This window comes from Sinohyriopsis cumingii, chromosome 15, assembly GCF_028554795.1.
Source record: "Sinohyriopsis cumingii isolate HCF-2022 chromosome 15, ASM2855479v2, whole genome shotgun sequence".
NCBI lineage: Eukaryota > Metazoa > Mollusca > Bivalvia > Unionida > Unionidae > Sinohyriopsis > Sinohyriopsis cumingii.
In genome coordinates this window covers 77,508,103-77,525,940 of record NC_142975.1, presented here as the reverse complement: position 1 = coordinate 77,525,940, position 17,838 = coordinate 77,508,103, and the positions used below count along the sequence as shown (strand labels likewise).

Genomic DNA, 17,838 nt, shown 5'->3' with positions numbered 1-17,838 from the left:
TACCTTATTTCTCAAGTTTCCCAGGGACCGACTCTTTCTTACAGTGAGCTTGTAAACATCATCATCAGGTACACAAGACAAGTCCTGTGAGGACCTTGGTTTTAAAACCATATGCCCATTTTTGTCTTTTTCAGTCAAGAGAGCTTTTTCTGCCATGTCTGAATGCCTCCTTTCTTCAGTTGTTGCTCACACAAATGTCTTGTTTGCAGAAATGAACTCTACTCACTGCAAGATGGAGAATTTATTTTAATAAGATCTAACTTTATAGACACTTCAACCATGCTGATATCACATGAATGTCTCTTCTCAATGACATCACTGCTATATTTTAACAGGATGTACATGTACTGTACTGAAATCAATGTACGACCTAGTAATAAAAAAATCTGTGTGCAGCAAGGCAAATGACAGCCATTCATCAGGTGTTTAAACCGTTAAGTTCATATTTGCTACATCAATCTAACACTGTGTACACACTGGAAAGGACTGCTGCCTACCTGAGTGGTGATATTATGACTGTCAGATACTGCTTCCATACTGTAAACTGCAATTTGTTGTAACTTAGCATGAACAGGAAAAGTGTTACAGTAAAACCTGTCTTGAAAGACCACTGCTATATGAAACAACATATCTTGAGAGACTCAATGCACACATTTTTATTGATTATGCTGCATTGTGACCTGTTATGAGAGACCGTAAGTTTTGGGCAAAAATGGTGGTCTTTTAAGACAGGTTCTACTGTATATAGGATGATCAAACAGATATATAACTTACATCAAAGACAAAATCCACATTTTTTCGAACTGCAGTGTTGTAGACATGCATCAATATCTATCCTATTTTGACAGCTGTCAGTACACTATTTAGAAATGGACTCGGCTGAGCTTCAAACTAAATGCCACTGTCTGTATTTTAGCAGCTTAGCATGAGATTTGAAAAGCACATACTCTAAATACCACAACAGACAAACATGTATTACATTAAGAAATGGTAACTGCGTTCTTTAAAAAAGCATGTAAACAATATCCTTGAATTTCACAGAAGTTATACAAATGAGCATGAAAACTAACAATGAATTTCATAAAAGTTATACAAATGTAAAAGAAACTGATATTAAGAAGGAATGTTATTAAAAAGTGAGCATTTTCAATAGAAATAATACATTATAAAAAGTGAGCATTTTCAATAGAAATAATACATTATAAAAAGTGAGCAATTTCAATAGAAATAATACATTATAAAAAGTGAGCATTTTCAATGGAAATAATACATTATAAAAAGTGAGCAATTTCAATAGAAATAATACATTATAAAAAGTGAGCAATTTCAACAGAAATAATGCATTATAAAAAGTGAGCATTTTCATTAGAAATAATACATTATACATTTAACACCCACTGACCTAGTGCTGCACTGAAGCAGTTGTTGCTCAAAAAGGTTACTTATTCTTATTTCTGTGCACTAAAATTTTCATTATATATTTGGATATTTCAATGTTCTTTTTTCTCTGTAAACTACAAAAATACTGAACAGAATCAAGAATAAATAACGACACTTATTATATGCTATTTTTTTCTCCATTAACTTTACATTGTCAGAATCATGCAATATTTACCCAGTACTGAACTTGCGTGCAAATACACATATTGCATTCATGTCCATAACGGAACTACTTTCTATTGTAAACACACATTGGACGCAGATGCCAGCACTTTTGATTTGTAAACAAATCATGTACACTCACGTAAGAGGTGCTTTACGCTGTGGTTGGTTAGATTTGTTTCTGAATAAGTAAAGCAGATGTTTCGTAGACTGCCAAATACCAGCTGCTTTGGCACATTCCACGTTAACTCTTTTTGATACAATTTTTGGATTTAGCCTAGCTATACAACAGATGTAAGAAAGGGTTCTTACAAATAACATACAAGTGACATGGAATATACTGCCTTTTTTAGCTGGTGATAAGAATGGCAAAAAAATATACTTACAGTTTTACATCCTGAATTTCCTCAAAATGTACTTTCTTAGTTCTGCAAATCCGAATTACCTGAGCCATGTCATATATTCTCAATCTTGATTACACATTTAAAAATTGTACAGAGTTTCGAATATAAGTGCAATTACATCCTCCTTACTGCACTCAGAATGAAATAAGCATTAAATTCCATAATGTCCTTATGATAACTGCAATTGAAAGACTTCATACTTTTCCCACATTATGATTTCAAACATTCAATGACAGAAACAGAAACACATTTGCAGATGTCAACACGCTTCACCCTCGATTCTTCAATCCGATGTATTTCATGTGGAAATGTCACATATAAATCCAGTCCATAATCACGAAATTACGCAGAATCGAAAAAATAAAAACCAAAACCTACTCATTCCAGATACAAAAATGCAAAAGTCATTCACAATATGACTCCAAATTTCAATTTTAACTAGACAAGCCATTTTATTTCGAAAGTTTCATCGAACGCATGGCTAAGTTCAAATTTATCTGGGTGGAGTTATCTGCACAGTAATAATGTTGTAGTTGTGTAATGATGAATCTGCGCTTGTGTATTTAGTTTGGAATATGGCATAAATTCAGTTACTTTGTTTCTTTTAGTGTATTTTGTTAATATAATTAAGCATTAGGTAGAATAAAATAATGAGCATATAATAAAAAGGTTACTGCATTTCTATGGGAAAATATGAACTCATTTTGTCGGATGGATATACTGCACTCAAGGTCGTGCAGTATTTCCATTCGAAAAACTTGTTCATATTTTCCCATACAAATGCAGTAACCTATAATTATTCCATGCAGCAGCTGAGACAGAACCTCAGTATACTGACCGACTGATTCCATCAAGCTGCTAGTACAGAATTTCTACACATTTACATATTGATTCCATACAGAAACTGGTACAGAACCTCCACTAACATATACTGACATATTCAGTATACTGAATACTGACATATTTCATGCAACAGCTGATATGAAATCTCAACATACTGAGAGACTGATTTCATCCAGCAACTGGTACAGAACCTCTACATATTGACAGATTCCATTCAGCAACTGGTACAACATACTGACAAACTGATTTCATGAAGCAGCTGGTACAGAACCTCTACATACTGACAGATCCATTCAGCAACTGGTACAGATCCTCAAAATACTGACAAACTGATTTCATGAAGCAGCTGGTACAAAACCTCAACATACTGACAGATTGATTTCATGAAGCAGCTGGTACAAAACCTCAACATACTGACAGATTGATTTCATGAAGCAGCTGGTACACAACCTCAACATACTGACAGATTTATTTCATGAAGCAGCTGGTACAAAACCTCAACATACTGACAGATAAATCTCGTGAAGCAGCTGGTGCAGAACCAAAACATACTGACAGATTGATTTCATGAAGCAGCTGATACACAACCTCAACATACCGACATTGATTTCATGAAGCAGCTGGTACACAACCTCAACATACTCACTACTCAAAGTATTTTGTTTTTGAGACACATGCCTATAACAAGTGACTCTGAAAAAGAAATCACTTCAACTTTCTCAAGTCTTGCTTTATGCAGTGCAGTACTTGAAGAGATTGTTTTTTCAGACATAAACCAAAAGCATGTGGCTAGATACTGATCATGAGACCGAACACTCATTTAGATGCTTATCATGAGACCAAACACTCATTCACATGTTGCTGAAGAAGGGTTCACAACTAACAAGATTTCCCGCAATTTTGCAATTTCTGCATGCTCATTTGGTAAATTCTGCTCTTGACATCTCCAACTGTATGCCTTCAGGTCGACAGCTTTATCTCTGTATTTTATCATGATCTACTGTATTCAGCAATTTTTAAGCACATGTAGTTTTGTTTTTTATAATGCTAAAAATATTTCTCATTCCATATCAATAGAACCAGCAGCAATCAACTCTCTGAACCACACAAGATTAAATTATAATCATCTCATATCCGTTAGGGTGAAAAACACTATATTGTAAGCAGTTCTCTAACACCCTTGCTTAGGTTACTTGTCAAACAATGGTGTAGGTACTACTTAATATATATACCTGACGGTGCATCACCTAGTCCATATCAGCAAGGGACATCTACTATTATGCATGTTGTACAAGTTAGTGCTACTGGCATTTATAGGTAATCTACTGAGAAAAAAATCAATGTTAGGAATTCGTAGGTCACATGTTTCACTTTGTACACACAAAGCTCATAGTTCTTGATATAATTAAGGTGGCAATTTTCATTATGTGATTGACCTACAGATGAAGAACGAGCAAGAGCGGAGTATTAATCATTTACAATATTCTTTCAATAAGTTCAAAATAAAAGTCCTGTATTTAGTCTGCATGGTCAATGTTTCTTTCAGAAAACGGAGATAATGCTTTGTTTGCCCAATGAGCACCTAACTCAGAATACAAGAGAGGCCTGATCTAATTTAGACAGGCTCCAGCAAGGCACTAACGGACTTTTTATAATTCTGATACTGTCAGACTTATCCATCAGAGCAGCTGGAATAGAACCTTTACATACAGACAGGCTGACTCAATGAAGGAAGTAGTACAAAATCTATCAGGGTTCATACAGAATTCTGAATGATAAATTCAAAGACTTCCCAAACTTTCAAACACCACAAACATAGATTTCCAAGACCTATTTTAGTGAAGACTGTAGCCAGCTTGCTTTGATGTTGTTGTTGTTGTTGTTGTAGTGTTTAATGCCATTTTTCAGCACAAGAGAGGCTATACATGGCGGCTAGTATACATGGTGGAGGAAGAACCCAGGAAACCTGGAAATAACCACCAACCCACAAGAAGCTACTGGCATGCTTTCCCACATAACTACAATGGCCAAATCCGAGACTTGAACCCACGCAGACAGAGGTGAGATGGCAGTGATCCGTAATGGTGAGTGCTTTAGACCACTCGGCCACTCGGGGCCCCACTTGCTTTGATGAAGAGTGCATGTGTTAATGAAGTTGCCACAAAACCAACTTTGGATGGGAAAACAAATGCTCGTTTGTTAATGTGGCAGCAATGAAACTGAATGGGTCATCAAAATAAAGAAACCAGGAAAACTTGACTACATCCGAAAATTACAACCTTGGACAATATTCTTTGTGATTATGGAAAGAAATTAATATGTTTGGGTTTATTTAAATTTTCAAAGACTTTTACAAACCTCAGGGTAATCTGCTTGATTTTCCCAAACTTTTCAAGGCATTGAAAATGCTACCTCATTTGTCCCAAACTGTCAAAGACCGTAGGAACCCTGTCTACACGTAGTGACAGATTCCATGAAGCAGCTGGTACAAACCTCAATGTACTGACAGATTCCATGAAGCAGCTGGTACAGAACCTCAACATACTGACAAACTAATTTCATGAAGCCGATGGTACAGAACCTGCACATACTGACAGATTGATTCCATGAAGCACTGGTACATAACCTCAACATACTGACAGACTGATTCCATGAAGCACTGGTACATAACCTCAACATAGTGACAGACTGATTCCATGAAGCAGCTGGTACAGAACCTCAACAAGCCGACAGACTGATTCCATGAAGCACTGGTACATAACCTAAACATACTGACAGACTGATTCCATGTACATAACCTCAACATACTGACTGATTCCATGAAGCACTGGTACATAACCTCAACATACTGACAGACAGATTCCATGAAGCACCGGTTCATAACATCAACATACTGACAGATTCCAAGAAGCAGCTGGTACAGAACCTGAACACACTGACAGACTGACTCAATGTAGCTACCGGTACAAAACGTCTGGATACTATTTTTTGGAAGAATCAATTTGTTATTGGTGATGTCAGTTATTATTTCAACAAAATGCTTCAAACTAATTCATCAAATATCAGGTAATTAAACAGAAATCAAAGCAAACAGTTCTAGATTTCTAAAATCTTAGTAATAACCAACCAGAGGCTAATTAGATAAAAAGTTATACAATGCCTTGACTACCAAAATATTTTGGTCCAATAAAGGCAACAAAAAGCTAATAATTACCACTCATCCCATTTATCATAATTAACAACTCGGTGTGCATAGAAATGATAGTAATTAATCTGAAGGCATTATTTTTCTGATGACTGTGTTAAGCTAGTCCCAGTCCCTGCTGGTATATAATACCATGGCAAACTGTTCTTTACTGATGAGTTTTAAAGTGAAAACGTTTTTCCTTTCTAGATTTGACTGTCATTTTTCATCAATTTCATGTTAAATTCTAATGTGACACTTCCAAAAATTTCTGATTGGCAGTGCCTCAGTGCCATTTAGGATCACATACACTTGGATCATGTCCACCCCATTTCTTCTGTATTGTAATGTTTGAATTCCCCATTTCCTTCACCTTTCTTCATGTAAAGATTTTACATCTTTCATTATTTTACTTCCTCTTCTTTACACATTTTCAATATCCATGCTGTACTTGAAATATGGTTTCCAAACAAATACAATATTTAAGATGGGGCTTTACAAATGCCTTTCTTAAAGTGGTAAAAATATTTTTGTTTTTATGATGCAGATTGGTCTCCTGATTGGTCTGTGGGATCTATTCTAACACATGCAATAACTGAGATTGATCTCATTAATCCATGGAGTCTATTCTAACACATGTGATGACTGAGACTGATCTCATTAATCCATGGAGTCTATTCTAAAACATGCACTGACTGAGACTGACCTCATTAATCCATGGAGTCTATTCTAACACATGCAATGACTGAGATTGATCTCATTAATCCATGGAGTCTATTCTAAAACATACACTGACTGAGACTGATTGATCCCAAGGGTCTATTCTGGAACATGTAATGTTTGATATTGATCTCCTCATTAATCCCCTGAGGCTATTCTAAAACATGTGATTGATCTCCAGATTAATCCATGGTGTCTATTCTAAAACATGTGATGACCAACGTTCCCTCTAAGCTGCAGGTGTGCAGATGCGCAGTTGCTCAGGCATCCATGTGCAGCTGATTTGTTCTCCATGCAGCAGATCAAAATTACCAAATATTCAATCCAACACTGATACTTAAGTCACCGTAATGCTTACACAATGCAGCACGCATAGCACGCACATCTGCCATCTGCTTAGAGGGAATGTTGGTGATGACTGAGAGTGATCTCCTGATTAATCCATGGTGTCTATTCTAAAACATGTGATGAATGAGACTTATCACCTGATTAATCCATGGTGACTATTCTAAAACATGCAATGACTGAGACTGATCTCCTGATTAATCCATGGTGACTATTCTAAAACATGCAATGACTGAGACTGATCTCCTGATTAATCCATGAAGTCTATTCTAAAACATGCAATGACTGAGATTGATCTCATCATTAATCCATGTAGTCTATTCTAAAACATGTGATGACTGAGACTGACTGATCCCAAGGGTCTATTCTGGAACATGTAATGTCTGATATTGATCTCCTCATTAATCCCCTGAGTCTATTCTAAAACATACTAAGACCGATCTCCTTATTAATCCCAGGGTCTATTCTAAAACATGTGATTGATCTCCAGATTAATCCATGGTGTCCATCATAATACATGTGATGACTGACATGGATCTTCAGATTAATCCATGGTGTCTATTCTAAAACATGTGATGAATGAGATTGATCTCATCATTAATCCATGGTGTCTATTCTAAAACATGCAATGACTGAGATTGATCTCATCATTAATCCATGGAGTCTATTCTAAAACATGCAATGACTGAGATTGATCTCATCATTAATCCATGGAGTCTATTCTAAAACATGCAATGACTGAGATTGATCTCATCATTAATCCATGGAGTCTATTCTAAAACATGCAATGACTGAGATTGATCTCCTGATTAATCCACGGAGTCTATTCTAAAACATGCAATGACTGAGATTGATCTCATCATTAATCCATGGTGTCTATTCTAAAACATGTGATGAATGAGACTTATCACCTGATTAATCCATGGTGACTATTCTAAAACATGCAATGACTGAGACTGATCTCCTGATTAATCCATGGTGACTATTCTAAAACATGCAATGACTGAGACTGATCTCCTGATAAATCCATGAAGTCTATTCTAAAACATGCAATGACTGAGATTGATCTCATCATTAATCCATGGAGTCTATTCTAAAACATGCAATGACTGAGATTGATCTCCTGATTAATCCATGGAGTCTATTCTAAAACATGCAATGACTGAGATTGATCTCATCATTAATCCATGGAGTCTATTCTAAAACATGCAATGACTGAGACTGATCTCATCATTAATCCATGGAGTCTATTCTAAAACATGCAATGACTGAGACTGATCTCCTGATAAATCCATGAAGTCTATTCTAAAACATGCAATGACTGAGATTGATCTCATCATTAATCCATGGAGTCTATTCTAAAACATGCAATGACTGAGATTGATCTCCTGATTAATCCATGAAGTCTATTCTAAAACATGCAATGACTGAGACTGATCTCATCATTAATCCATGGAGTCTATTCTAAAACATGCAATGACTGAGACTGATCTCCTGATTAATCCATGAAGTCTATTCTAAAACATGCAATGACTGAGACTGATCTCATCATTAATCCATGGAGTCTATTCTAAAACATGCAATGACTGAGACTGATCTCCTGATAAATCCATGATGTCTATTCTAAAACATGTGATTGCATGATCCACACAATTTCTATAAAGCAGTGCTGCAAAAATCAACAAATTGCAAGGAAATTACACAACATATTTTCAAACGCAGGAGTAATATTATTTCTTTCAAAAAGAGGGTGGCTTTTCCCCTAAATTGTTAGTTCAATTACAGCTGGGTGGAGGGAGGAATTCCTTCCTAAACTGTCAGTTCTAGAGTAGACCCTAATGGAGATAGGAATTTCTCCCCTAAATTGTCAATTCTAGAATAGATCCAAAATCTTAACATCTAATTTGCCTTACTAAACATGAGCTGTAATCTGCTTTGAGAATTTCATGTCATTCTCCACAATAAGTTCAAATTCCTTTTCTCTTGTAACTTCATTCAGCTAAATTTGTTCACAGTCTGTCATAGTGTACTTTTATTTCCTATTAGAATAACCCAATGTTGTAACTTCATTCAGCTGAATTTGTTCACAGTCTGTCATAGTGTACTTTTATTTCCTATTAGAATAACCCAATGTTGTAACTTCATTCAGCTGAATTTGTTCACAGTCTGTCATAGTGTACTTTCATTTCCTATTAGAATAACCCAATGTTGTAACTTCATTCAGCTGAATTTGTTCACAGTCTGTCATAGTGTACTTTTTTTCCTATTAGAATAACCAAATGTTGTAACTTCATTCAGCTGAATTTGTTCACAGTCTGTCATAGTGTACTTTTATTTCCTATTAGAATAACCCAATGTTGTAACTTCATTCAGCTGAATTTGTTCACAGTCTGTCAGTGTACTTTTATTTCCTATTAGAAAAACCCAATGTTGTAACTTCATTCAGCTGAATTTGTTCACAGTCTGTCATAGTGTACTTTTATTTATTATTAGAATAACCCAAACCAGGTGACTTTATACATACACGCATTGAACCAAAGTTGTCATTTTCTCTGATCACAGGGATAATTGATCTAAATCCAACCAGACTGATTTATACACAGATCAAGTCAACTGAGCTCTAGTCTTTCAAAACATCAGCATAAAATTTTACCAAGTTCTCACTTAGAATAGATAGACCTGATCTGACCAAAACCTTATGTTTTACATTAGTTAAGAAAACCTGGCAATCTCATGTAATATTTTACCTTGATTATGCTTAAATTTCTGAAGTATACTGCAATCTCTTATATGTTGCTATGTCAAATACCATGTTAAAATCTAGGTAGATACCATCTAGATTGTTGTGGTTATCAATGAGGTAGGTATAGGATTCTTAAATAATTAAATAAGCAATAGGGTATAGCTTTATCAACCTGATTCAGTCCTATGCTAAATATTGCTCAAGAAATATTAAATGTGATCTCTAACAAATGATTAACTATTTTACAAATGACTTTTATCACATCTGTAATTTCCAGCTTTCATCTTATCCTCTTTCCTGAAAACTGATGTTGAAGTCTATTTTTTTCTTCAAACATTGAGAAGAACACTGAAAACTTGATCACATCTAGTTCACTGACTTCATAAAAAGATTCTTCATGGACATGATCTGATCCAGGTGATTCAGATGCATTCACCTCTTCCAACTATTGAGACCAATGAAATCATCAAGTCCATTCAATTAACCTCGATATAATATTATAAACGGAATTTCACTCAAGTCCACTCTTGTAATAAATTATGGAAAGCAAGCCATTCAGTTCATTTGCCATTCTATGCTACTAGTACTTAGCCAACCATGTGATTCCAAGTCACTAATCTTAAAGTGCATTTTCGATTCTGACTGGATATACCTACTAAATAAGATGGAATCTCTTCTTATATCCATGGCCTGTCTTTCATCAAACTATTATGCTACTCTGATAATCTTTGTCCAGGTCTTCCTCTCTAGTTTGTGTTTTGTGCAGATATTCCTCTCTAGTATGAGTTTTGTGCAGATATTCCTCTCTAGTATGTGTTTTGTGCAGATATTCCTCTCTAGTATGAGTTTTGTGCAGATATTCCTCTCTAGTATGAGTTTTGTGCAGATATTCCTCTCTAGTATATGTTTTGTGCAGATATTCCTCTCTAGTATGAGTTTTGTGCAGATATTCCTCTCTAGTATGAGTTTTGTGCAGATATTCCTCTCTAGTATGTGTTTTGTGCAGATATTCCTCTCTAGTATGTGTTTTGTGCAGATATTCCTCTCTAGTATGAGTTTTGTGCAGATATTCCTCTCTAGTATGAGTTTTGTGCAGATATTCCTCTCTAGTATGAGTTTTGTGCAGATATTCCTCTCTAGTATGTGTTTTGTGCAGATATTCCTCTCTAGTATGTGTTTTGTGCAGATATTCCTCTCTAGTATGAGTTTTGTGCAGATATTCCTCTCTAGTATGAGTTTTGTGCAGATATTCCTCTCTAGTATGTGTTTTGTGCAGATATTCCTCTCTAGTATGAGTTTTGTGCAGATATTCCTCTCTAGTATGAGTTTTGTGCAGATATTCCTCTCTAGTCCGAGTTTTGTGCAGATATTCCTCTCTAGTCTGAGTTTTGTGCAGATATTCTTCTCTAGTGTGTGTTTTATGCAGATATTCCTCTCTAGCGTGCGTTTGGTGAAGATATTCCTCTCTGGTGTGTTTTGTGCAGATATTCCTGTCTGGAGTGTTTTGTGCAGATATTCCTATCTGGAGTGTTTTGTGCAGATATTCCTGTCTGGAGTGTTTTGTGCAGATATTCCTCTCTGGTGTGTATTTTGTACAGATATTCCTCTCTAGTGTGTGTTTTGTAAAGATATTTCTCTCTGGTGTGTTTTGTGCAAATATTCCTCTCTAGTTTTGTGCAGATATTCCTCTCTAGTGGGTGTTTTGTGCAGATACTCCTCTCTAGTATCAGTTTTGTGCAGTGCAGATACTCCTCTCTAGTGTAAGTTTTCTGCAGATATTCCTCTCTAGTTTGTGTTTTATGCAGATATTAACTCTGGTGTTTTGTACAGATACTACTCTCTAGTGTGTGTTTTGTGCAGATATTCCTGTTTGGAGTGTTTTGTACAGATATTCCTCTCTAGTGTGTATTTTGTGCAGATATTCCTCTCTAGTGTGTGTTTTGGAAAGATATTCCTTTCTAGTGTGTGTTTTGTGCATATCCTCCTATCTAACATGTTTTGTGCAGGTATTCTTTTCTATTGCATGTTTGTGCAGTCTTCTACTCTAATGTGTATTTGTGTAGGTTTTCCTCTCAAGTGCATGTGTTGTGCAGGTCTATCTCTCTAGTGCATGCTTTGTGCAGATTTTCCGCTTTAGTGTCTGTTTTGTGCAAGTCTTCCTCTTTAGCATGTGTTTTGTACAGATCTTCCTATTTAATGATTTATCCATGTCTTTCTCTCTAGTGTTTTATGCGGGTCTTTCTCTCTAGTGTTTTATGCAGGCCTTTCTCTCTAGTGTTTTATGTGGGTCTTTCTCTCTAGTGTTTTATGCGGGTCTTTCTCTCCAGTGTTTTATGCGGGTCTTTCTCTCTAGCTGTTTTATGCGGGTCTTTCTCTCCAGTGTTTTATGCTGGTCTTTCTCTCTAGCTGTTTTATGCGGGTCTTTCTCTCTAGTGTTTTATGCAGGTCTTTCTCTCTAGTGTTTTATGCAGGTCTTTCTCTCTAGTGTTTTATCCATGTCTTTCTCTCTAGTGTTTTATGCGGGTCTTTCTCTCTAGTGTTTTATGCGGGTCTTTCTCTCTAGTGTTTTATGCAGGTCTTTCTCTCTAGTGTTTTATGCGGGTCTTTCTCTCTAGTGTTTTATGTGGGTCTTTCTCTCTAGTGTTTTATGCAGGTCTTTCTCTCTAGTGTTTTATGCGGGTCTTTCTCTCTAGTGTTTTATGCGGGTCTTTCTCTCTAGTGTTTTATGCAGGTCTTTCTCTCTAGCTGTTTTATGCGGGTCTTTCTCTCTAGTGCATATTTTGTGTAGGTCTTCCTCTCCAGTGTTTCGTGCAGGTCTTCTTCTCTAGTGTTTTGTGCAGGCCTTCCTCCCTAATGTGTTTTGCGCAGGTTTTCCTCTCTATTGCATCTATACAGTTGAACCCCCCTTAAAAGTAACCCTCATTAAGCGTTTACCTGTCATACACAGACAAATGTTCTAAGTCCCAACAACACAAGCTTGACCGTTTTAATTATGGTTCATACTGAGGAACTCCACAATTCTGTTGGAAGGGTCCACTACTGCCAACTGTGCTAGGTATATAATTGCACTATAGCCAGATCAATAAATAATTTAATGAATGCTTCAGGTACCTAGCGATGATTTAGTGAGAATGATCAAAAAGGTTTTGAATGTGTGTATCAGTGTGTGTATACTCGATGAAAATGAATCATTGCTGTCACAATGTAGGAATATTAATAATGATCTTCCAGTAAAAAAAAACTCATAAAACTTAAATGAATTCTTCTTATCTACTGGTTAGCCTGGACCCCTAAGATGGGGTGGGTGGGTGTTCTACAAATTTATGTACCTGAGGGAGTGACAGATGTTTAATGAAGTTGTTTCCATTTTCAACATGCACAATGATGGAGAGAATGTTGATATACACCTAAGTTACTTTCCAGTTCTGTGTCTGAAATTTCTTGGGATACTGAATTTGTGGGAACTACATAATCGAAGCACACAGCTGACCAAAACTGCTGCACCCATGTGCTAAAAAATCAGCATGAATTAGTCTAAAGCAAACAGGGAAAACAAATTATGCCTAGACTAAATAATAACAGCTTCTCTAGGTACAATGAATGAATTACATAATATATAAAAGTATTTTTTAAAAAAACTTATTTGCCCATTTTGTACAATTTTTCTTTACAGTCCAAGAAGTGAAAAGGACCTAGGGGAACAATCAGTTTTCTTTAGGTAAACATCTAAAGTAAGACCAAGCTGTATACTCTATAACCCAAATTACATTCATCAATCATTCACCTAAATAAACAGAATTATAAGTTCTTTTAACTACTGTGATCTTGCATGAGTTCCTTGATGGGAAAGATGTTCTACTGGTCAAATAAAGGGTTTTAAGACAAGAACATTTCTTCGTTTAACTGCTAAGTATTAAAATCATCTCTGATAATTTTTAAAGACAAAATTTTCAAATTAGCAAGTCTGGCAGCCCCAATGGACGACATGTTGGCACTATTTTCATTTATGACAAACTAGACACCATTAGAAGCCTTTTGCTGGAAACCCAATGTTGTTATTGTTGTTGTTATAGGGTTTAATGACATTTTTCAGCACAAGATAGGCTATACATGGTGGCCAGTATAAATTGTGGAGAAATAACCTGGGAAAACCCTGGAAAGAACAACTGAACCATGAGAAGCTACCGGCAGAAACCCAGTGTTAATACATCCATCCATTTAGAAGAATTTCTGACAAACTTTTCAATATGTTTGTTGTGGCAGTTATCTCAGGAGTCTGATTTGCACCATTTTTATTCAGGACCAACTAGATGTCATACTAAGTGTTTTGGTGGAAACTCGATGTCAATATGACTTTCCAACTAGGAACAGTAGCATCATGAAGATTTTTAAGATGGAGGTCTTTATCAGGATTGTTTTGGATACACTTCATAACACCGTATATACTTGTATAAGCCCCTCCCCCACTAAACAGGTATAAACACTGAAAAGTGCATGACCCACGTATAAGCCGACCATCAACTCCGAGACATCACAAGATGCATGAGGTAAGCTGTGAATGCATTTATTTAGGCAAACTTATAGTAGCAAAATTTACACGTATACTTATATCGACGTTGGTGTGCATGATTATTAAAAAGAAATGGTTTAAACTTGTTTGAAAAGAAATTTATTTAATTTTGTTTTCTTATTGTTTCTGCCTGATTTAGATTTGTGTATAATTTGATTGAACGATGACAAGAATTTAGCAATCGCAAGTTGCTGTAACACTACCTCTCCATTTTGACTTGATTATTGTTTGTTTATGCATTATTGCATTGGACATTTTACCTAACTAATTAAAATGTAATCCCAGTACGACAACAAAACGAACAACAATACGGTTTGATTCAACGCTCGCAAATAGGCTATTGAACGTATTTACATAATGGCGCCACTATATCATAGCTGAAGTATGTTACAGGTATCTGTGGTTGTATACTGCTTAATTTGTAGACAATGAAATTATGACTTAACCTTAAAAGATGTTGAAATGAGGTATTCTAGAACTGGGATGTCTACAAGGTTCTTGATAATTCTGTGTAACATGGTAATCATTCATTTCATTCTCATTGTTTCTAGTTACTTCCAGTCCAGCTGTTCAATCATCTAACATTGTTTGTATTGCAGTATCTACTGGTAGTGCATTCTGCTGCACAATGCTGCATAATCTCAACTTTGTCCTGGTAAATGTATGGATTCCAAACAGTAGCAGAGTGACTCCAAAATGGGCTGGATGAATGTGAAGTATATTGAGGACTTGGTGCAAAGGTTACCAATGCATATGTTCCTTGTTCAAAATTCCCAACAGGCTGTTACGTTTTTACAATGTTCTGAAAATATTGTCTTCCCAGGAAAGTGTGTGTGTGTGTGTGTGTGTGATTTGGATTTTTAACGTAGCTTTAACAATTTTTCAGTCATATCGCTATGATGTCTGCAGTGTGACAGTTTACAGTGATGTCTAGCACTGGGGCATCATGCCGCAGACATTTAGCATGATGTCCCACCCAGTCACATTATCCTGACACCAGGCCGACCAGTCCTAATACTAACCTCTTAATGCTGAGTGCCAAGCGAGGCAGCTGTTAGTACCATTTTTGTAAGTCTTTGGTATGACTCGACCGGGGATCGAACCCACGACCTCCCGCATCCGAGGCGGACGCTCTAACCACTAGGCCACCGGAGCGGTACTCCCAGGAGAGATTGAATGACATATCCACACACATAATTAGCAGAGCTTGTGTCCTCCATGTTTTGTCCACACAGGCTGAACATGAATATATATGGGGTCTATTTTCTGGTCAGTCAAAGAATATACCTTTTTGGGATGTAATGATTTTACCACATTACATGCCAATTAATTAGGTTATTCTAATCATCCCGAGGTGCTTGGGTTCTATGGAGCTCCTCGATACAGTTTTTTGTTAGATATACTAACATTTGCACGCCTACTTCATGGACAGGTTGTGGCTATGACATCGTAGCCAGGATCTTCTTCGTGCAAGTCAGCAAACAGTGAGTATTGAGTGAGATGCAATTGGCCAGGTCAGTGATGAATGAGGAAAGGGATCGGCTCATGATCATTTTGTTGGAACACCAATGACAACCAGAACCTTGTCAGAAGATGTACTGTCAACAATTTAAACTTACTTGTTGTTCTGGGTCCAACAGGAAACCCGTGATCAACTGGTAGCACAGGAGTCGGACCTTTTATCAATAAAGTATGAAGAAATCTCTGACAACAAGAAATCACCTTATCTGTACTATAAATTAACACAGTACCGATAAGGTGCTTTCATGTTGTCAGAGATTTCATTGTACTGGATTGATAAAACGTCAGACTCGTGTGACTGCTAAGTACTTTTCCTGATAGCATATGGCATATACTACAGAGTACAAATTTTCTCACCATCACTGGTATTAGAAGAAGAAAAAAAGGCGGAGAACGACTTGTTAGTCTATCATCATACCGTTCTAGGCTGCATTGCAGAACTACCCTAAACCCTGGTTCACTTAGTACTAATATTTGTACCCCTACTTCGTTAACGACAACGAGGCTACGACGTTATGGTTTACTCGAAGAAAAAATAGCATTGATCTGCTCAAGTCATACCATACTTTTGTGAACTGATTCAATCAGTGATTAGATGTTACGTCGTTAGCATATAAGCATTTTTTGAATACTTGGCAAACTTATAATTTTTTTTTTATAATCTGCGACAAGTTCATAATTTTTTTTTTTTAAAAAAATCTGTATTACCTGATCAGGTTTGAAAAACAAGAGTCAACGTCTTCGAAGTTGAATTTCCCAGTCGTAGTTACCGGATATTGGGAGCAACGGCGAGTAACAGCGGTATTAAACACTTATACATCGATGTACTTGCTGATGATTAAAACCTAAGTATTTATTGTTATTATTGTACTGTATCATAAATAGAATTGCCACATAATGATCCATTACGGTCGACCACGTGATCCTAGGTCCATTGTTGAATAATAAATTAATATACTCCCAAGCGCTCGGTTGCATAACTGCAATCCGGAAAAATAATCGACTGTATCCTGAAATGAGGTGGTTGGGGGAATATTCCCATACGGTAGGCCTAACAGGCTGTTTCGGAACATGGGTGATTCCAATCAGGCTGATTCGGCCCCAATTTCTGGCTAATTCGGCCAAAATTCCGGGCTGATTCGGACCATATTAATTTTTTTTCAGTTTCGTCCGAGATTTAAATGTGACATTTAAATTTCTTTTTAAGCTGATATTTCTCGTCACTTCCCAAGTACTTTGAGCAGTTCAAATATGCATTTAAAGGTAACAAAACCCGTGATAGTACGCGTGATAATGGGGTTCTTATATATAATGAAACGAAATAACGTAAGACTTTCTTTTACAGAGAAATATATTTTCGTTAAAGCGTCTCATTCAGCTGTATGCAACCTTTAAATAGTTTATTTAACTGAGAAATAATAAGATTGGGAACACTGACCGAATAATAAAAAAACAAATATGATGCATGGTTCATGCAGTAGATTATTTGCAACGAAAGCGGCGGTGTTTTTTCTGTCGAAAGATGCAATATATTTTTAAAAACTTTGTTTAATGCTCTTAGTTTATTTTTCTTTGATTTTACTATAAATTATATAATTGTATGCACATTACTGCAAAAATAATATATATATAAGTGTGAGTTAGGTTTATGCTTTTGTTTGATTTTTTATATTTACGAAAAATATATACTATTCTATTGCGTTGATATCTGCTTGAAATGAAATATTTTAAAATGTTTCAAAAGTTAAAGCTATACTTAAGTTAGTTTACTGCGGAGAGAGAGAGAGAGAGAGAGAGGAGAGAAGGTAAACGTACGCACCAACAACAAAACACCAATCCTTTTTTTTCTTTAGTAAATAAAGAACGAACCACAAAGATTTCACCCCATCACAAACACAGAAAAAGA

General features: G+C 36.1%; 1 protein-coding gene across 3 annotated transcripts in view; it reads right to left on the bottom strand.

Annotated features, from left to right (window-relative positions):
• LOC149782121 (uncharacterized) overlaps positions 1 to 16,859 on the bottom strand; it is a 63,705-nt gene extending 46,846 nt beyond the window's left edge. For 2 of the 3 annotated variants that reach the window (XM_089933569.1, XM_089933571.1), the window contains exons 1-2: positions 16,641 to 16,859; positions 4 to 225 (exon numbers count right to left, since the gene is read on the bottom strand). In XM_089933569.1, coding sequence (XP_089789695.1) covers positions 4 to 156 — 153 coding nt within the window. In that variant the 5' untranslated portion in view covers positions 157 to 225; positions 16,641 to 16,859. Of the gene's footprint in view, positions 1 to 3; positions 488 to 16,640 lie in introns of those variants that run through there. The other variant, XM_089933570.1, reaches the window with a different exon arrangement.
• Between the last annotated feature and the right edge of the window lie 979 nt (positions 16,860 to 17,838).